The sequence below is a fragment of the Oncorhynchus clarkii genome, unplaced genomic scaffold (genome assembly GCF_045791955.1).
Source record: "Oncorhynchus clarkii lewisi isolate Uvic-CL-2024 unplaced genomic scaffold, UVic_Ocla_1.0 unplaced_contig_8866_pilon_pilon, whole genome shotgun sequence".
In the NCBI taxonomy this organism is placed as follows: domain Eukaryota; kingdom Metazoa; phylum Chordata; class Actinopteri; order Salmoniformes; family Salmonidae; genus Oncorhynchus; species Oncorhynchus clarkii.
This window is the reverse complement of record NW_027261151.1, coordinates 22,072-43,296: the sequence shown is the minus strand read 5'-3', so window position 1 is coordinate 43,296 and position 21,225 is coordinate 22,072. Positions and strand designations below refer to the sequence as shown.

General features: G+C 43.9%; 1 protein-coding gene across 4 annotated transcripts; it reads left to right on the top strand.

The window, feature by feature from the left end:
- Positions 1-19,514, top strand: LOC139405478 (cystathionine beta-synthase-like). Of its 4 annotated transcripts, none has more exons than XR_011633880.1 (16): positions 57-139; positions 5,715-6,017; positions 7,131-7,237; positions 8,084-8,218; positions 8,338-8,417; positions 8,543-8,747; positions 9,255-9,346; positions 9,978-10,103; positions 10,211-10,295; positions 10,567-10,672; positions 11,599-11,676; positions 13,265-13,399; positions 13,781-13,889; positions 14,223-14,307; positions 16,437-16,817; positions 17,725-18,531. XR_011633880.1 is itself a non-coding variant. In XM_071147809.1 (15 exons), the coding sequence occupies exons 2-15, from the start codon at positions 5,722-5,724 to the stop codon at positions 16,562-16,564; spliced, it is 1,767 nt and encodes a 588-aa protein (XP_071003910.1). In that variant the 5' UTR covers positions 1-139; positions 5,715-5,721; the 3' UTR covers positions 16,565-19,514. The 4 variants fall into 4 exon arrangements, 2 of the variants coding, with proteins under 2 accessions (XP_071003910.1, XP_071003911.1); XR_011633881.1 differs by lacking the exon at positions 57-139 and adding an exon at positions 1,507-1,738 and having other exon boundaries at positions 17,725-18,528; XM_071147809.1 differs by having other exon boundaries at positions 1-139; positions 16,437-19,514.
- Positions 19,515-21,225: the final 1,711 nt, after the last annotated feature.

Sequence of the window (21,225 nt, the reverse complement as noted above, 5' to 3'; positions counted from 1 at the left end):
AAACATGCATTCTTCCCCAACGATTGGCTAACCTCCTCGCGCTGATAGTCATCTTTATTATCCAACTGTTGTAAGTCTCTTTCTATCACCGGAGGAAGATTCTTTACCTCTCCAGATTCCCAGACCATCAGATACATAGGTAAGTTGAAACTGATCGACCACTTGCATGATGATGTTAGTGCAACTTTTTTTTAATGCACATGTATTTTATGATGCCATGTTCCATTCATCGAAATAAGGTTCTGTGTCCTTGTAAAGTTGTGTAATTATGCTGTACCTACCTTCTGAGTCATGGCAATCAAAATAATAGTAAGAGGTGGGTACTACAATGACCGTTCGTGTTTTAAACAAGCACATGGGTTTATTTCCGGGGTCCATAAACCCCCGACCATATGGGGTCATGGCTAGAAGGGATGCAACGTTTGTCAAATTAACGTCAGATTTGACTTTTCGTAGTACAGTAGGTTAGGAGTTATTGTGTTTTTGACTACGCTTGTTTATTCCATGTGTAACTCTGTGTTGTTTGTGTCGCACGGCTTTGCTTTATCTTGGTCAGGTCGCAGTTGTAAATGAGAACTTGTTCTCAACTAGCTTACCTGGTTAAATAAAGGTGAAATAAAAAGGAACATGATGGTACATTTAGGAAACGGGTTTGGGTTAGCAAAGGCACACACAAACATCTGCCTTTGACCCACCATATGGGACTATTTCTGGGTCCTACTGTCTATCATCAGTTACCTGAATACAAGATCGCTTTGTGTTGAGAAATGAAGTTATAATTTATACCTGTGAATCCTCCATCACACTTGTTGTCTCTTTCTGTTCTGGTGACTGAGGGCTGCAGGTAATGAATTTGAGCTGCACCATTAGTTCATTTTGCCCACCACAATTTGCCATAGTTGAGTGCACTCTTGTGCCATGACTAAACAAAATATATGTTTCTAGTATGGCCCTAAAAAGACATTGCCTGTCATAACTATTCAGAGGCAGAGCCCATCTAGTCAGAGCTCGATTCCACAGAGTCGTCAAACTTCCTTCACCATGGTGTTTAATCCGCTATTTTATTTTACGTTTACTAGGCCAACGCTCTAACCGCTAGGCTACCTGTCGCTATGGCCTTCATGGCTCTGAATATAACTATTCAGGCGTTATTGGACACTGTCTTGGTAGGGCAGTTATATGTATTATTATATGGTTGTGATTTACAACTGACCTGTCCTTTTTGTTATTTACCCTTGTTTTTAGCCAGGCTATATATCATCGCACACTATCGTTTAATTCCACTTTTGGGAATTCTGAAAGAGATTTTAAAAATAACATACTTTGTGGTAGAAGGTATTGAGAATATCTGTTGAGAGAAGCTCCAAGGGCAGTTTATCTCATGTAGTAACTTTTACAACCGGTGGGTTGCATCTGGAGGGTGTCAGCTCAACTGATTTGGTTACACAAGCAAGGCCAGCTGTGACGTAACACAACCCTCTGAACATTTCAGCCTCATTGCCACTCAGTGAACCTGTCTCCAAGGGGGATCAGATTGCAAATGAACCTACCCAAGGAACACTCAAACCTCTGCTCCCATATTTGCCATAGCAGTAGTTAGACAGACGCTGTAACAGCAGTAGCATGACCAGCAGTAGTAGTTCCATTAAGAAATGCGCTGGCTCAGGAGGGAACGTTTCCTTTGGTCTCTCTCTGTCTCCAACCCTACGTTGTTTTCCTAAGGACACAATGCTCTCCGGTGGGTTTATTGTGTGCTGGTCATTTGGTGTCAAGCCACTCAGGCGAGGTTTGTGTCTTCAGTGCAGTTCAGAAAGAGGTCCATTTGAACAGCTGCTTGGAAGTGTACACTGCCTATTAGTATTAGACAGGAGCAACACAACAGACTGAACTCTCTGTCTGGGAATCCAAAGAATTAGTACCATTTTAATACGTTAGGGACAGTATGTTGTCTTATTAATATGTTAGGGACAGTATGTTGTCTTGTTAATATGTTAGGGACAGTATGTTGTCTTGTTAATATGTTAGGGACAGTATGTTGTCTTGTTAATACGTTAGGGACAGTATGTTGTCTTGTTAATATGTTAGGGACAGTATGTTGTCTTGTTAATACGTTAGGGACAGTATGTTGTCTTGTTAATATGTTAGGGACAGTATGTTGTCTTGTTAATACGTTAGGGACAGTATGTTGTCTTGTTAATATGTTAGGGACAGTATGTTGTCTTGTTAATACGTTAGGGACAGTATGTTGTCTTGTTAATATGTTAGGGACAGTATGTTGTCTTGTTAATATGTTAGGGACAGTATGTTGTCTTGTTAATACGTTGTCTTGTTGATACGTTAGGGACAGTATGCTGTCTTGTTAATATGTTAGGGACAGTATGTTGTCTTGTTAATATGTTAGGGACAGTATGTTGTCTTGTTAATATGTTAGGGACAGTATGTTGTCTTGTTAATACGTTAGGGACAGTATGTTGTCTTGTTGATACGTTAGGGACAGGATGTTGTCTTGTTGATACGTTAGGGACAGGATGTTGTCTTGTTAATATGTTAGGGACAGGATGTTGTCTTGTTAATATGTTAGGGACAGGATGTTGTCTTGTTAATACGTTAGGGACAGGATGTTGTCTTGTTAATATGTTAGGGACAGGATGTTGTCTTGTTAATACGTTAGGGACAGTATGTTGTCTTGTTAATATGTTAGGGACAGGATGTTGTCTTGTTAATATGTTAGGGACAGTATGTTGTCTTGTTGATACGTTAGGGACAGTATGTTGTCTTGTTAATACGTTAGGGACAGTATGTTGTCTTGTTAATATGTTAGGGACAGTATGTTGTCTTGTTGATACGTTAGGGACAGTATGTTGTCTTGTTAATATGTTAGGGACAGTATGTTGTCTTGTTAATACGTTAGGGACAGTATGTTGTCTTGTTGATACGTTAGGGACAGTATGTTGTCTTGTTAATATGTTAGGGACAGTATGTTGTCTTGTTGATACGTTAGGGACAGTATGTTGTCTTGTTGATACGTTAGGGACAGTATGTTGTCTTGTTAATATGTTAGGGACAGTATGTTGTCTTGTTAATATGTTAGGGACAGGATGTTGTCTTGTTAATACGTTGTCTTGTTGATACGTTAGGGACAGTATGCTGTCTTGTTAATATGTTAGGGACAGTATGTTGTCTTGTTAATATGTTAGGGACAGTATGTTGTCTTGTTAATATGTTAGGGACAGTATGTTGTCTTGTTAATACGTTAGGGACAGTATGTTGTCTTGTTGATACGTTAGGGACAGGATGTTGTCTTGTTGATACGTTAGGGACAGGATGTTGTCTTGTTAATATGTTAGGGACAGGATGTTGTCTTGTTAACATGTTAGGGACAGGATGTTGTCTTGTTAATACGTTAGGGACAGGATGTTGTCTTGTTAATATGTTAGGGACAGGATGTTGTCTTGTTAATACGTTAGGGACAGTATGTTGTCTTGTTAATATGTTAGGGACAGGATGTTGTCTTGTTAATATGTTAGGGACAGTATGTTGTCTTGTTGATACGTTAGGGACAGTATGTTGTCTTGTTAATACGTTAGGGACAGTATGTTGTCTTGTTAATATGTTAGGGACAGTATGTTGTCTTGTTGATACGTTAGGGACAGTATGTTGTCTTGTTAATATGTTAGGGACAGTATGTTGTCTTGTTGATACGTTAGGGACAGTATGTTGTCTTGTTAATATGTTAGGGACAGTATGTTGTCTTGTTAATATGTTAGGGACAGTACTTTGTCTTATTGATACGTTAGGGACAGGATGTTGTCTTGTTGATACGTTAGGGACAGTATGTTGTCTTGTTAATACGTTGTCTTGTTAATACGTTAGGGACAGTATGTTGTCTTGTTAATATGTTAGGGACAGGATGTTGTCTTGTTGATACGTTGTCTTGTTGATACGTTAGGGACAGTATGTTGTCTTGTTAATATGTTAGGGACAGGATGTTGTCTTGTTGATACGTTAGGGACAGTATGTTGTCTTGTTAATACGTTAGGGACAGTATGTTGTCTTGTTAATACGTTAGGGACAGGACGTTGTCTTGTTGATACGTTAGGGACAGTATGTTGTCTTGTTAATACGTTGTCTTGTTGATACGTTAGGGACAGTATGTTGTCTTGTTAATATGTTAGGGACAGTATGTTGTCTTGTTAATATGTTAGGGACAGTATGTTGTCTTGTTAATACGTTAGGGACAGGATGTTGTCTTGTTAATATGTTAGGGACAGGATGTTGTCTTGTTGATACGTTAGGGACAGTATGTTGTCTTGTTAATATGTTAGGGACAGTATGTTGTCTTGTTAATATGTTAGGGACAGTATGTTGTCTTGTTGATACGTTAGGGACAGGACGTTGTCTTGTTGATACGTTAGGGACAGTATGTTGTCTTGTTAATATGTTAGGGACAGGATGTTGTCTTGTTAATACGTTGTCTTGTTGATACGTTAGGGACAGTATGTTGTCTTGTTGATACGTTAGGGACAGTATGTTGTCTTGTTAATATGTTAGGGACAGTATGTTGTCTTGTTAATATGTTAGGGACAGTATGTTGTCTTGTTAATATGTTAGGGACAGTATGTTGTCTTGTTAATATGTTAGGGACAGTATGTTGTCTTGTTAATATGTTAGGGACAGTATGTTGTCTTGTTAATATGTTAGGGACAGTATGTTGTCTTGTTAATATGTTAGGGACAGTATGTTGTCTTGTTAATATGTTAGGGACAGTATGTTGTCTTGTTAATATGTTAGGGACAGTATGTTGTCTTGTTAATACGTTAGGGACAGTATGTTGTCTTGTTAATATGTTAGGGACAGTATGTTGTCTTGTTAATACGTTAGGGACAGTATGTTGTCTTGTTAATATGTTAGGGACAGGACGTTGTCTTGTTAATACGTTGTCTTGTTAATTTGTTAGGGACAGGACATTGTCTTCTATAACCCTGGGTCTTTAGGCAATACAAATTAGCTGGACACACACAATTACCTCCATTAATGATTAGCCCTTCTGAACAGGAGACATTTCATTCAATTGTAGCGCCTCACACCTAGCAACTCAGGTATAGGAGCCAATCTCACATTTGACCTTTCACATATTTTAAGTGATTGTTTTGTTCATTGACCTGAGGATGTTCACTGACTTTAACATCAAACGTGTTGAGGTAGTGCGTCTGCCTGAGTAAGTTGTACCTGAACTGTGGGGCTCCCAGTACCACTCCCAGGGACGTACAGCATGGCATGGTGGTGTCAGGTGTGCAGGTTAATATGCACCTCACTAGGCCTCTTGGGGTCAAACGTTTTAGAATTTTTTTTTGTGTCATTTTTGTCAGGAATGTTCTTAATGGTTTCCTGACTGTAATTAGTTTGAAGTCGTCAGTCTGTCCAGCAGTGTGTATAGTATGAGACAGACAACAGCAGCAGCTCCTCCATTCCCTCAGATATTCTGAAGAGTGGCCTTCTGCTGCTCCTGTCCCTCAGACCGCTAGGTGGTGTTGAAACGTTGTCTGGACGTTGGACTAAACCCCAAACCACTGATACAGGGTCAGATCACTTATTGTCCAGCTAACGGTTACAATTAGGACTGGGGTAAGGGGAATATGATCCTAGATCTGTGCTTACGAGCAGGACAGAGGCTACGTGCCATTTACTAGCCCATGTGCCATTTAACTTCCTAGGTGAGACATGCCTGCGGTCCCCTCCCTTAAAGACAGCAGCGTCCTGGGCCCTGTGTGCCCGCACGCTGCCAGGCTACGCGTCACCAACGGCAATGGGGACGCCAACGGATCCTCCAAGATCCAGGAAGGGCTGTTACAACTCCCAACCAAGGGGGGCGTCAGAGACAAGCTAGAGGTGGAGGACGTGGCTGGAACCATCCAGGCGGTGGGGGAGAGGAAGTGGATCCGTCCCGACCTTCCCAGCCGGTGCACCTGGAGACTGGGGGGCAACCACGCCGACTCCCCCCACACCCATCCTCAACAGTAAGACTGGTCACCCTAACCGTAACCCTCAACAGTAAGACTGGTAACCCTCAACAGTAACACTGGTAACCCTCAACAGTAAGACTGGTCACCCTAACCGTAACCCTCAACAGTAACAATGGTAACCCTCAACAGTAAGACTGGTGACCCTCAGCGGTAAGACTGGTAACCCTCAACGGTAAGACTGGTAACCCTCAACGGTAAGACTGGTGACCCTCAGCGGTAAGACTGGTGACCCTCAGCGGTAAGACTGGTGACCCTCAGCGGTAAGACTGGAAACCCTCAACAGTAAGACTGGTAACCCTCAACAGTAAGACTGGTAACCCTCAACAGTAAGACTGGTAACCCTCAACGGTAAGACTGGTAACCCTCAACGGTAAGACTGGTAACCCTCAACGGTAAGACTGGTAACCCTCAACGGTAAGACTGGTAACCCTCAACGGTAAGACTGGTAACCCTCAACGGTAAGACTGGTAACCCTCAACGGTAAGACTGGTGACCCTCAAAGGTAAGACTGGTAACCCTCAACGGTAAGACTGGTAACCCTCAACGGTAAGACTGGTAACCCTCAACAGTAAGACTGGTAACCCTCAACAGTAAGACTGGTAAACCCTCAACAGTAAGACTGGTAAACCCTCAACAGTAAGACTGGTGACCCTCAACGGTAAGACTGGTGACCCTCAACGGTAAGACTGGTGACCCTCAACGGTAAGACTGGTGACCCTCAGCGGTAAGACTGGTGACCCTCAGCGGTAAGACTGGTGACCCTCAGCGGTAAGACTGGTGACCCTCAGCGGTAAGACTGGTGACCCTCAGCGGTAAGACTGGTGACCCTCAGCGGTAAGACTGGTGACCCTCAGCGGTAAGACTGGTGACCCTCAGCGGTAAGACTGGTGACCCTCAGCGGTAAGACTGGTAACCCTCAACGGTAAGACTGGTAACCCTCAACGGTAAGACTGGTAACCTTTTATGTTATTCCTTCCATCTGTCTCCTCCTCTACTCATTTCCACTTTATTCCATTATCCATCTTTTAGTCAGATTCATGTCAATGTGGAATGAGCATTTCATCAACGTCGAGTTAGTCAGTGACATCATAAACTCCCCTCTTCCAGGACCAAAGCTCCTAAAATCCTCACCAACATCCTCCGGAGGATCGGTGACACCCCGCTGGTGCGCATGAACAAGATCCCCAAGACCTTCGGCCTCAAGTGTGAAGTCTGTGAGTTTATCAGGGAGTCTTTTCTCAGAACCCTTTTGAGATGAATGGTTGAACCTTAACTTGCTACATGGGTGCAAATGTTTCCCACTCAATGTTTCAGCCTTGTTTGTGTACTTTTCTCACGGAAAGTTACCAATTTATTCGTGCCTCCATGATAAAACCTATCCCTGAACCTTGCATTATCTGCCAGTTAGACATAGTCCTGAGAATACTGTTCAGACAGTATTCAAGGCTGTCTTCCCCCTCCACGTCTCTTTCTGTTGAGGCAGACAGTCCTGAGAATACTGTTCAGACAGTATTCAAGGCTGTCTTCCCTCCATGTCTCTTTCTGTTGAGGCAGACATAGTCCTGAGAATACCGTTCAGACAGTATTCAAGGCTGTCTTCCCTCCATGTCTCTTTGTGTTGAGGCAGACATAGAACACAGGCAGTCAAAAACCTTTTTCATTGGTTGGCTTAAGAAGTCGTGTGAATTTGGATTTACTTTGGGGCGTCTGTGTTCAGCTGACTTCTTTGTAGATTTCTTTATGCTTGACTCCATAATCCCATTCGGGATTTATTGACAGTTATATTGTATCGAATGTTACAGTTTAATTATATTGTTGGCTTAGGACTTTTGCACAGAAAATGACCCCACTTGTGATCCATACATTTTATGGTACCATTGGAACCAATGGAATAGCTACAAAAGTGCAAACTCTAAACTAAACGAGATGAACATGTTTGACCCAGGTCTGGTTACATTATCAGATGTTTTCAGACAAGGTGCTATTTTAATTCAGAATTAAAAACATTTTAATCTGTGTGTGTGATCCAGTGTGTACCGTTCTGTTTTGTCTCTGTGCAGTGGCCAAGTGTGAGTACTTCAACGCGGGCGGCAGTGTGAAGGATAGGATCAGTCTGCGTATGGTGGAGGATGCAGAGAGGGCAGGACATCTGAAACCAGGAGACACCATCATAGAGCCCACCTCAGGCAATACAGGTAACTGTGTGTGTCTCAGTAAATGAATAGGAATGTGTCTCACTAGTGGTAGATTCACTGAATTGTGTGTGTGTCCCTGTGTGTGTGTGTGTCCGTGTGTGTGTGTGTGTGTGTGACAGGTATCGGTCTGGCTCTGGCTGCAGCTGTGAAGGGTTACCGCTGTATCATTGTCATGCCTGAGAAGATGAGCATGGAGAAGGTAGGACTGCTGTACGCCTGCCTCATCAATCTCCCCTCCGGGAATTTGACAGGACCTCTTTGATTGTGAAGTCTGCACAAATGATCATGAAAACGCTGCCTGTCTGTGTGTCTGCATGCACCCAGGTGGATGTTTTGAGAGCCCTGGGCGCAGAGATCGTCCGTACTCCCACCAGCGCTCGTTTCGATTCACCAGAGTCTCACGTGGGCGTGGCTTGGCGCCTGAAGAACGAGATCCCCAACTCTCACATCCTGGACCAGTACCGTAACCCTAGTAACCCCCTGGCCCACTATGACACCACAGCAGAGGAGATACTGGAGCAGTGTGATGGTGAGACAGACTTCCTCTCGGCTCCTTCCCTCTATTCCTCCCTCTCTTGTTCTCTCTTTCCTTCTCTCTTGTCTTGCTGGTATTCTCTCTCTCTCTCTCTCTCTCTCTCTCTCTCTCTCTCTCAAAATACTGTGATTGAAGAACATTTGTTCAGAGATTAAGTTATTTAGAAATGTAAATTCATAATTTCTATACACTTTCTACCTGGTTTAGGTTCAGACTGGAGTATTTTTTTCATAGAATAAGTAATAATAAAATATATATAACAAAAACACGTATTTTTGTATTATTACTCAGACACCTGCTACCCATTCAAAACCTTGTCGTCATCCACTAGCTGAGAATCACTGTTATACAAGCGTGTGTGTTTGAATAAGGTTTAACTCATGGTTTTGGTCAACAGCAAAGCATTGTCTGAGCAGTTGTGTGGGCTTGTAGCCCTCATAGAGACACTGTTCATGATCTGTATGAGCTAACCTGACACCCTCCACGTCTGTGCCCTGGCAGGGAAAGTGGACATGCTGGTGGCAGGCGCTGGCACAGGCGGCACCATCACTGGCATTGCCCGCAAACTGAAGGAGAGGTGCCCAAACATCCAGGTGAGTGAACTCTGGGTGTCCACCTGGAATCAATTCCCATCCCCAGGTGGCTTCTGACTAGGGTTGTGGACAGTTCAATTGAAATTGCTATTCAAGTATGGAAAGATCCATACAAATAGAATCAGTCTCAACTTGGATCTTCACATCCACTACTTCAACATGACGGAATAGAAACGGTTCTGGTTCTGATCACAGGCTATGGCCGTCCTTACTGGGTGTTAACTTGTGTCTGACGTGGTGTGGTTCAGTCTGTTGTGGTTCTGTGTGGTGTGGTTCTGTCTGGTCTTGTCTGGTGTGGTTCTGTCTGGTCTGGTGTGGTTCTGTCTGGTGTGGTTCTGTCTGGTCTGGTGTGTTTCTGTCTGCGCCGGTTGTGGTTCTGTGTGGGTGGTGTGGTTCTGTCTGGTCTTGTCTGGTGTGGTTCTGTCTGGTCTGGTGTGGTTCTGTCTGGTGTGGTTCTGTCTGGTCTGGTGTGTTTCTGTCTGCGCCGGTTGTGGTTCTGTGTGATCTTGTGTGATTCGGTGTGGTTCTGTCTGGTCTGGTGTGGTTCTGTCTGATCTTGTGTGATTCGGTGTGGTTCTGTCTGGTGTGGTGCTGTCTGGTCTGATGTGGTTCTGTCTGTGTGTGTGGTCAGATCATCGGTGTGGACCCTGAAGGCTCCATCCTGGCTGAACCAGAGGAGCTGAACAAGACAGACAAGACCCAGTACGAGGTGGAGGGCATCGGATACGACTTCATCCCCACTGTACTGGACCGATCAGTGAGTCAGATGGACACACACACACACACTTAAACACACACACACACACACACACACACACACACACACACACACACACTACCTCACCAGGGTGTATCTACCTGTAGGTGGTGGATAGCTGGTACAAGTCCAACGATGAGGAGTCCTTCAACATGTCCCGTATGCTGGTCAGAGACGAGGGCTTGCTGTGTGGTACGTTTGTCACCGTTCTGTTTCTCTGTCATTCATCTCACTGTCACCAGTGGTGACTCTGTGGCCGTGTTGCAGGTCATCCGTATTGCACATCAAATGAAGGTGGTTCCTGAGACATTCAGTACTTCTCCAGGGGACTGGGATATCTGCACATTCCCACTTCAATAAAGACCACCTGGGACGCCACCTATGTCATGTTCTGATTTGTGGGTTGACCTGGCCACGGGTCGTCATGCCAACCAGTGTGCCCGTCTCTTGTCCCCTGTGCCAGGTGGCAGCTCGGGCACGGCCATGGCAGCGGCGGTGAGGGTGGCCAAGGACCTGAAGGAGGGCCAGCGGTGTGTGGTCATCCTGCCAGACTCCATCCGCAACTACATGTGAGGAACCAGGGACTAGAATATACTGTTATAATATGACTATAATATACTGTAGTCCTATAGTAAATCTAATGATCTGTCAGCGTTTAGCTTAGCCTGACCCCTTGTGGCCATGTCTGAATATTGCCTCTTGGGAATCACTGATTCATGATCCCCTCTTTAATCTGAACCTTTTAACAGCTGTTCCTAGTGGATGAAGTAACTAACAACCCTTCTCTTTAATCTGAACCATTAACAGCTGTTCCTAGTGGATGAAGTAACTAACGACCCTTCTCTTTAATCTGAACCTTTAACAGCTGTTCCTAGTGGATGAAGTAACTAACAACCCTTCTCTTTAATCTGAACCTTTAACAGCTGTTCCTAGTGGATGAAGTAACTAACAACCCTTCTCTTTAATCTGAACCATTAACAGCTGTTCCTAGTGGATGAAGTAACTAACAACCCTTCTCTTTAATCTGAACCTTTAACAGCTGTTCCTAGTGGATGAAGTAACTAACAACCCTTCTCTTTAATCTGAACCTTTAACAGCTGTTCCTAGTGGATGAAGTAACTAACAACCCTTCTCTTTAATCTGAACCTTTAACAGCTGTTCCTAGTGGATGAAGTAACTAACAACCCTTCTCTTTAATCTGAACCATTAACAGCTGTTCCTAGTGGATGAAGTAACTAACAACCCTTCTCTTTAATCTGAACATTTAACAGCTGTTCCTAGTGGATGAAGTAACTCACAACCCTTCTCTTTAATCTGAACCTTTAACAGCTGTTCCTAGTGGATGAAGTAACTAACAACCCTTCTCTTTAATCTGAACCTTTAACAGCTGTTCCTAGTGGATGAAGTAACTAACAACCCTTCTCTTTAATCTGAACCATTAACAGCTGTTCCTAGTGGATGAAGTAACCAACAACGACTCTTCTCTTTTTTTCAGGACCAAGTTCCTGAGTGACAAGTGGATGTTCCAGAAAGGCTTCCTGAAGGAGTCAGACATCATGGTAAACAAACCCTGGTAGGTCTGAACAAACCCTGCTTGGTCTGTGTCTCTGAATAAACCCTGGTGGGTCTGTGTCTCTGAACAAACCCCGCTGGGTCTGTGTCTCTGAATAAACCCTGGTGGGTCTGTGCCTCTGAATAAACCCTGGTGGGTCTGTGTCTCTGAACAAACCCTGGTGGTCTGAACAAACCCTGGTAGGTCTGAACAAACCCCCCTGGGTCTGTGTCTCTGAACAAACCCTGGTAGGTCTGAACAAACCCCCCCTGGGTCTGTGTCTCTGAATAAACCCTGGTGGGTCTGTGGGTCTGTGTCTCAAACAAACCCTGGTGGGTCTGTGTCTCTGAATACACCCTGGTGGGTCTGTGTCTCTGAATAAACCCTGGTGGGTCTGTGTCTCTGAGCAAACCCTGGTGGGTCTGTGTCTCTGAGCAAACCCTGGTGGGTCTGTGTCTCTGAACAAACCCTGGTGGGTCTGTGTCTCTGAACAAACCCTGGTGGGTCTGTGTCTCTGAATAAATCCTGGTGGGTCTGTGTCTCTGAATAAACCCGGGTGGGTCTGTGTCTCTGAATAAACCCGGGTCGGTCTGTGTCTCTGAATAAACCCGGGTGGGTCTGTGTCTCTGAATAAATCCTGGTGGGTCTGTGTCTCTGAATAAACCCGGGTGGGTCTGTGTCTCTGAATAAGCCCGGGTGGGTCTGTGTCTCTGAATAAGCCCGGGTGGGTCTGTGTCTCTGAATAAACCCTGGTGGGTCTGTGTGTCTGAATAAACCCTGGTGGGTCTGTGTCTCTGAATAAGCCCGGGTGGGTCTGTGTCTCTGAATAAGCCCGGGTGGGTCTGTGTCTCTGAATAAGCCCGGGTGGGTCTGTGTCTCTGAATAAGCCCGGGTGGGTCTGTGTCTCTGATTTAAACCCTGGTGGGTCTGTGTGTCTGAATAAACCCGGGTGGGTCTGTGTCTCTGAATAAGCCCGGGTGGGTCTGTGTCTCTGATTTAAACCCTGGTGGGTCTGTGTCTCTGATTTAAACCCTGGTGGGTCTGTGTGTCTGAATAAACCCTGGTGGGTCTGTGTGTCTGAATAAACCCGGGTGGGTCTGTGTCTCTGAGCATGTCTTCATCTAGTGCTTCATTGTCTATTTGTTTGTAGTTTTCTCTTAAAGGTGCAATATGAAGCTCTATGGGCGACCTGACCAAACTCACATAGAAATGTGAGTTATAGATCTGTCATTCTAATTGGAAGCAAGTCTAAGAAGTAGTAGATCTGTTCTATGTGCTATTTCTGTGCTTCCTGTCCTTAAGTGTAGTTTTGCGTCTTTTGACTTTCGGTTTGGTACACCAGGTTTAAACAGTTAAATTCTATATATTTAGTTAATTGAAAATATGTTTCACAGCGGTTTAGATGGTACAATGATTTTTACACATTGCTTGTTTTGTCACAAACTGATATCAGGTGTAAATTGTAGAATTTTAGCAACCAGGCAATTGTGGGGTGATTTCTGTGTATTATGCCTTTTAAAGGTTGTCTTTTGTTTTTATTTATTTAATTGGTTGTCTATTTCTCTCTCTCTCCCTCCCTCTATTTATCTCTCGCTCTCTCCCTCCCCAGGTGGTGGAACCTGAAGCTGCAGGGGTTGAACCTCTCTGCCCCTCTGACCGTCCTGCCCACGGTCAGCTGTCAGAAGACCATCAAGATCCTGAAGGAGAACGGCTTTGACCAGGCCCCTGTAGTGGACGAGGCTGGGTGGGTGTCCTCCTCCACTGTCTCATCTCCTGCCTCTTTCATTAACCAGAGGACGTTTCCCAAATGGCACCCTATTCCCTTCAGAGGGCACTAATGTTGACCATGTAGGGAATAGGGTGCCATTTTGGACATGTCCATTATCTTTGTGTCGCTTACTAGTTCACGGTGAAGAAATTAAATGGTTGTAGAGAATCTGAAGATATCTTCCATTGAAATAACCCTGGAATTAAATTCATTAGTATTGTTGATTTGTAAATGTTGTAGACCCATGTTCCACCTGTGGACACTGACCATCTGATTCAAGTCATTCAACTGTTCTGGTGACATTATCCATGGGTTAGTGTTGTTCTGCTGCTAAAATAACTGTGTGTGTGAGTGTAGGCTGGTCCTAGGAATGGTTACTTTGGGGAACATGCTGGCCTCTGTGCTGGCTGGGAAGATCAAACCCTCAGACCCAGTCAACAAGGTGATCTACACCCAGTTCAAACAGGTCAGTCTCACACACACACACACACACACGTGTTTGCAGGCACACTTTTTCTGTAAGTAGTGCAAATAGGTCTCACACACACTGAAATCACCCATGTTTGTTTATATAATGAAACGGTCCTCTCTATCTTACGTCTGACTGATAACCTCACGTCTCATCCTATTCTCAGATCCGTCTGACTGATAACCTCACGTCTCATCCTATTCTCAGATCCGTTTGACTGATAACCTCACGTCTCATCCTATTCTCAGATCCGTTTGACTGATAACCTGACGTCTCATCCTATTCTCAGATCCGTTTGACTGATAACCTCACGTCTCATCCTATTCTCAGATCCGTCTGACTGATAACCTGGGGAAACTCTCTCGTATCCTGGAGACGGACCACTTTGCCCTGGTGGTACACGAACAGATCCAATGTAAGTCTTTCTGCCTGCTATAATGGTGAACATGTTGCGATAAGAGGAGTGAAGGTTCGTTGACCTTTTTCTGAGGGCAGTAACAAGGTGGTAAGGTGGCTGGTCTGAACCCATTTAAACCAGTCTGGTTTAATGTCTGCTGTGTGCATGTGACTGGTATACAGCGCATTAGGAAAGTATTCAGACCTCTTGACTTTTTCCACATTTTGTTACGTTACAACCTTATTCTAAAATGGATTAAATAAATAAAAAAGTCTCATCAATCTACACACTATCTCATAATGACAAACTGAAAACTGGTTTCAAGAAATTTTAGCACATTTATAACAAACAAAAACATACCTTATTTACGTAAGTATTCCACATTTATAACAAACAAAACATACCTTATTTACGTAAGTATTCCACATTTATAACAACAAAAACATAGATTATTTACGTAAGTATTCCACATTTATAACAAACAAAACATAGCTTATGTACGTAAGTATTCCACATTTATAACAAACAAAAACATACCTTATTTACGTAAGTATTCCACATTTATAACAAACAAAAACATACCTTATTTACGTAAGTATTCCACATTTATAACAAACAAAAACATACCTTATTTACGTAAGTATTCCACATTTATAACAAACAAAAACATACCTTATTTACGTAAGTATTACGAATTTTTGCTATGAGACTCGAAATTGAGCTCAGGTCCTTGCTGTTTCCATTGATCATCCTTGAGATGTTCTACAACTTGATTGGAGTCCACATGATTTGGAATGACACACACCTGTCTCTACGTAAGGTGCCAGAATTGACAGTGCACGTCAGAGCAAAAACCAAGCCATGAGGTCGAAGGAATTGTCCGTAGAACTCAGACAGGATTGTGTCAAGGCACAGGTCTGGGTAAGGCGACCAAAAAATGTCTGCATCATTCTTAAATGGAAGAAGTTTGGAACCACCAAGACTCTAACTAGAGCTGGCCGCACGGCTGAACTGAGCCTTGCCAGGGAGATAACCAAGAACCCGATGTTCACTCTGACAGAGCTCCAGAGTTCCTCTGTGGAAATGGGAGAACCTTCCAGAAGGACAACCATCTCTACAGCACTCCATCAATCAGGCCTTTATGGTAGAGTGGCCAGACGGAAGCCACTCTTCAGTAAAAGGCACGTGACAGCCCGCTTGGAGTTTGCCAAAAGGCATCTAAACAAGATTCTCTGGTCTGATGAAACCAAGGTTGAACTCTTTGGCCTGAATGCCAAGTGTCACGTCTGGAGGAAACCTGGCACCATCCCTAAGGTGAAGCATGGTGGTGGCAGCATCATGCTGTGGGGATGTTTTTCAGCGCAGGGACTGGGATCGAGGGAAAGGTACAGAGATCCTTGATGAAAACCTGCTCCAGATCATTCAGGACCTCGGACTGGGGCGAAGGTTCACCTTCCAACAGGACAACGACCCTAAGCACACAGCCAAGACAACGCAGGAGTGGCTTCGGGACAAGTTTCTGAATGTCCTCAAGTGGCCCAGCCAGAGCCCGGACTTGAACCCGATTGAACATCTCTGGAGAAACCTGAAAAAAGCTGTGCAGCGATGCTCCCCATCCAACCTGACAGAGCTTGAGATGATCTGTAGAGAAGAATGGGAGAAACACCCCAAATACAGGTGTGCCAAGCTTGTAGCCTCATACCCAAGAAGACTCAAGGCTGTAATTGCTGCCAAAGGTGCTTCAACAAAGTACTGAGTAAAAGGTCTGAATATTTATGCAAATGTGATTTAAAAGAATAACATTTCTAAAAACACTGTTTTTGCTTTGTCATTAGGGGGCATTGTGATGTCATTATGGGGTATTGTGATGTCATTAGGGGGTATTGTGTGTAGGTTGATGAGGCGGGATAAAACTATTTAATACATTTTAGAATAAGGCTGTAACGTAACAAAATGTGGGACAAGTCAAGGGGTCTGAGTACTTTACAAATGCACTGTATGTGCCAGTCTCAAAGTCCTCAGTTGTTTGGTCCCAACATTGATTTGGGCCTGCAACCAACCATAACCCCACCCTCCACTCGTCCAATGATGGCTGTAAGAGGGAGCTAATGCCACCCTCTCTATCCTTCCCTCTCTCCTACTCTCAGACTTGACGGACGGCTCCCCCAGCCTGAAGCAGATGGTGTTTGGTGTGGTGACGGCCATCGACCTGCTCAACTTCGTCACGGCCAGGGAGAAGAGGGAGAGGTCCTTCTCTGAGTGCAGTGACCTGTGACCGTGTCCCCGTGACGGCTGGGTCATGTGCGCACAAACACTTTGTGTACATACACACACATGGAACACGTTAATTACACCTACAGCCCCACAGCCAAACACAAACACACTGTGATATTAACGACAATATAAAGAATATGAGGTCGTATGAACTTGATTGGTGGACAAACTGTTGTTGCTGCTTTCTCATATGACATGTGAGTCATTTAGCAGATGCTCTTATCCAGAGCGACCTACAGATAGTGAGGACATCCATTTTCATACTGTTCCCCCCCAACTGGTCCCCCGTGGGAATCCAACCCACAACCCATTTTCATACGGGTCCCCCGTGGGAATCCAACCCACAACCCATTTTCATACTGGTCCCCCCCAACTGGTCCCCCGTGGGAATCCAACCCACAACCCATTTTCATACTGGTCCCCCGTGGGAATCCAACCTACAACCCATTTTCATACTGGTCCCCCCCAACTGGTCCCCCGTGGGAATCCAACCCACAACCCATTTTCATACTGGTCCCCCGTGGGAATCCAACCCACAACCCATTTTCATACTGGTCCCCCGTGGGAATCCAACCCACAACCCATTTTCATACTGGTCCCCCGTGGGAATCCAACCCACAACCCATTTTCATACGGGTCCCCCGTGGGAATCCAACCCACAACCCATTTTCATACGGGTCCCCCGTGGGAATCCAACCCACAACCCATTTTCATACTGGTCCCCCGTGGGAATCCAACCCACAACCCATTTTCATACTGTTCCCCCCCAACTGGTCCCCCGTGGGAATCCAACCCACAACCCATTTTCATACTGTCCCCCCCCCCAACTGGTCCCCCGTGGGAATCCAACCCACAACCCATTTTCATACTGTTCCCCCCCCAACTGGTCCCCCGTGGGAATCCAACCCACAACCCATTTTCATACTGGTCCCCTGTGGGAATCCAACCCACAACCCATTTTCATACTGTCCCCCCCCCCAACTGGTCCCCCGTGGGAATCCAACCCACAACCCATTTTCATACTGGTCCCCCGTGGGAATCCAACCCACAACCCATTTTCATACTGTTCCCCCCCCAACTGGTCCCCTGTGGGAATCCAACCCACAACCCATTTTCATACTGGTCCCCCGTGGGAATCCAACCCACAACCCATTTTCATACTGTTCCCCCCAACTGGTCCCCCGTGGGAATCCAACCCACAACCCATTTTCATACTGTATCCCCCCAACTGGTCCCCCGTGGGAATCCAACCCACAACCCTAGCGTTGCAAGCGCAATGCATTCATATGAAAGTCTTAAATCTTTGCTATAGTTTGCGATCTTGATCATAGAATGTAGACACTGCCTACAGAGGGAATTCCCATGTTGCTTTGTAATGTGTATTTAAATGATCAGACCCCATCCCATGTACTGAACCAATAATTGTGAAACCAATCTTTACTGAAAAAAAATATGGTTTTAATTGTGAAAACATCAATCAACGCATTTCAACGCTATGCATAATGACACAACCCTGCACAATTACAACAGGTTTGGGAAACAGACCTGTATGTTGATGTGTTTTTTAAAGGTCCAATGCATCTGTTTTTATCTGGATATCAAATCATTTCTGGGTAACAAATAAGTATTTTACTGTGATTGTATTCAATTAAAACAAGTAGTTTTTTAGCAAAGAGCAATTTCTCAAGCAAGACTTTAGCTAGGACAGTTTGGGTGTGGTCTGGGTGGGGAGGGGAAAACTCAAAACTAGCTGTTATTGGGAAGAGAGGTATGGAACATTTTGCTGTTGGTCTATTAAAAAAAATGTATTGCATGATGTCACAATGGAAAGTCTAACCTCCCGCCCATACAAACCTGCTGATTAGAAGGCCCTGTGTAGATTGCATTTTCAACCAGCAACTATCAGGAAATAACACTGTCAGTGTCAGTTTCATTAGCTGTATGATATTAAACACAGGAAAAACAGAATTTTCAGAGTGTTTTTTTCTGTGTTTATATGCTGTCGCACCAAAACAGGCTGTGATTTCAAGGGCATCAGAATGTTCGCGATTTACATTCAAGTTATTTAGCAGACGCTCCTATCCAGAGTGATTTACAGTAATGAGTTATTTAGCAGACGCTCCTATCCAGATTGATTTACAGTAATGAGTTATTTAGCAGACGCTCCTATCCATAGTGATTTACAGTAATGAGTTATTTAGCAGACGCAACTATCCAGAGTGATTTACAGTAATGAGTTATTTAGCAGACGCTCCTATCCAGAGTGATTTACAGTAATGAGTTATTTAGCAGACGCTCCTATCCAGAGTGATTTACAGTAATGAGTTATTTAGCAGACGCAACTATCCAGAGTGATTTACAGTAATGAGTTATTTAGCAGACTGCTCCTATCCAGAGTGTATTACAGTAATGAGGGCAGACTTTTTCAGTCAATCTAATGTATTTATAAAGCTCTTTTTATATCTGCAGACGTCACAAAGGACTTATACAGAAAACTCAAAGAGCAAGCAATGCAGATGTAGAACATATTAAATGTACCGTACTCTTCAACGATGAAAAATCTGAGGTTTTGTTCTGGAATGGTCAAATATGTCTATCTAGTAACTACCAAAATATAATTTTTTTTAAAATATGTCTATCTAGTAACTACCAAAATATAATTTTTTTAAAAATATGTCTAGCTAGTAACTACCAAAATATAATTTTTTTAAAAATATGTCTAGCTAGTAACTACCAAAATATCATTTTTGACAAGATCATATGAAATAGAATGATTGATATGCCAGTATAATACAAAGTCAGAGTTAATTTGGTATGCCAACAATGTATTTGTACGGTTGTTTATGCTTTTCACTTTGGATGTATCAGAGTAAAAAGTCCTATCGGGATTTGTGTGCTATAAAATCACATTATAATCTTATGAAAAATAAAGTTGTTAAAACATCTCTGAATTTATATTTGCTATGCTATCATTTTGTTTGTGTGTAGAATGTGTAAAGTGCAGCGCCAGCTGTGCCATCAGAGACAGAGTCAGAGACTCTGGGTTCGCCCAGACCCTAAGCCATTACCTGTTTAGAATGTACAAAGTGGCTGCGTGGCCGAATTCTCTGGACATCTCTTCTCGATAGCTAAACAACCGAACCTTCTGTGATAAAATGTGTAGCCGAGCTGTGCATATGAATAACAGTATCAGCAGTTACACCACCCTACCACTAGGCGGCAGTGAAAGAGCATAGATTTGGTTGGTCTAACATTCTATGTATGACTGCTCTCGAGTCTGCTTGGGCTTGCAACAATTTAATTATTTAAGGTACTGTTTAGGGTTTTAAAGGGTACATCCATTTTTGGACTTTTAATTAATTACATTTCTTGAATACAACTTATAAATGCCCCATGAGCTTAGTTCAACTGACACTCTACCAGGGGTATCCAACTCTTACCCTACGAGGTCCAGAGCCTGCAGGTTTTCTGTTCTACCTGGGAATTAATTGCACACACCTGGTGTCCCCGGTCTAAATCAGTCCCTCATTAGAGGGAAACAATGAAACAATGCAGTGAAACTGGCTTTGTGGTCCAGAGTTGAGTTTGAGGGCTCTGTATCATTCAAACATGGTTAAAACCATAATATTGATAACATGGATAGTGAGTCCTCGCATAATTGTCAGTCTTGTAGGATAGAAATGTCCTTCAACCATGCAAACAGCAGGCTGTTTAGTTATTACATGTTAACACATTATGACCAATCCAAATCACACTTAAAATAGCAATGGAACATATAAGCTCATTGATCATTTCAACCATTGAAATATAGACCACTCATTGAGTTTTGAATAACAGTGACTTATTAATGCCTAAACTAGTCAATTCCGGAAGTATTCTAGCTACTGTACAACTAGCTATAGTAAGGGTAGGCAACACTGCTCCTGGAGTGACACCTTATAATGTTGATTTAACCAGCCTGGAAGATCAGCTGTGTTGAAGTTAGGCCATCACTGAACTGATCGATTTGCTCAGTTGTCCAGGTGTGGTGAAGTTAGGCCATCACTGAACTGACCAATTAGCTCAGTTGGCCAGGTGTGTTGAAGTTAGGCCATCACTGAACTGACCAATTAGCTCAGTTGGCCAGGTGTGTTGAAGTAGACCATCACTGAACTGACCAATTAGCTCAGTTGGCCAGGTGTGTTGAAGTTAGGCCATCACTGAACTGACCAATTAGCTCAGTTGGCCTGGTGTGTTGAAGTAGGCCATCACTGAACTGACCAATTAGCTCAGTTGACCAGGTGTGTTGAAATTAGGCCATCACTCAACTGACCAATTAGCTCAGTTGGCCAGGTGTGGTGAAGTTAGACCATCACTGAACTGACCAATTAGCTCAGTTGGCCAGGTGTGTTGAAGTTAGGCCATCACTGAACTGACCAATTAGCTCAGTTGGCCAGGTGTGTTGTAGTTAGACCATCACTGAACTGACCAATTAGCTCAGTTGTCCAGGTGTGTTGAAGTTAGGCCATCACTGAACTGACCAATTAGCTCAGTTGGCCAGGTGTGTTGAAGTTAGACCATCACTGAACTGACCAATTAGCTCAGTTGGCCAGGTTTGGTGTCAAGCTGGAACACTATCCTGCAGTGCCTGCAGCCCTCCAGGAACAGGGTTGCTTACCCCTG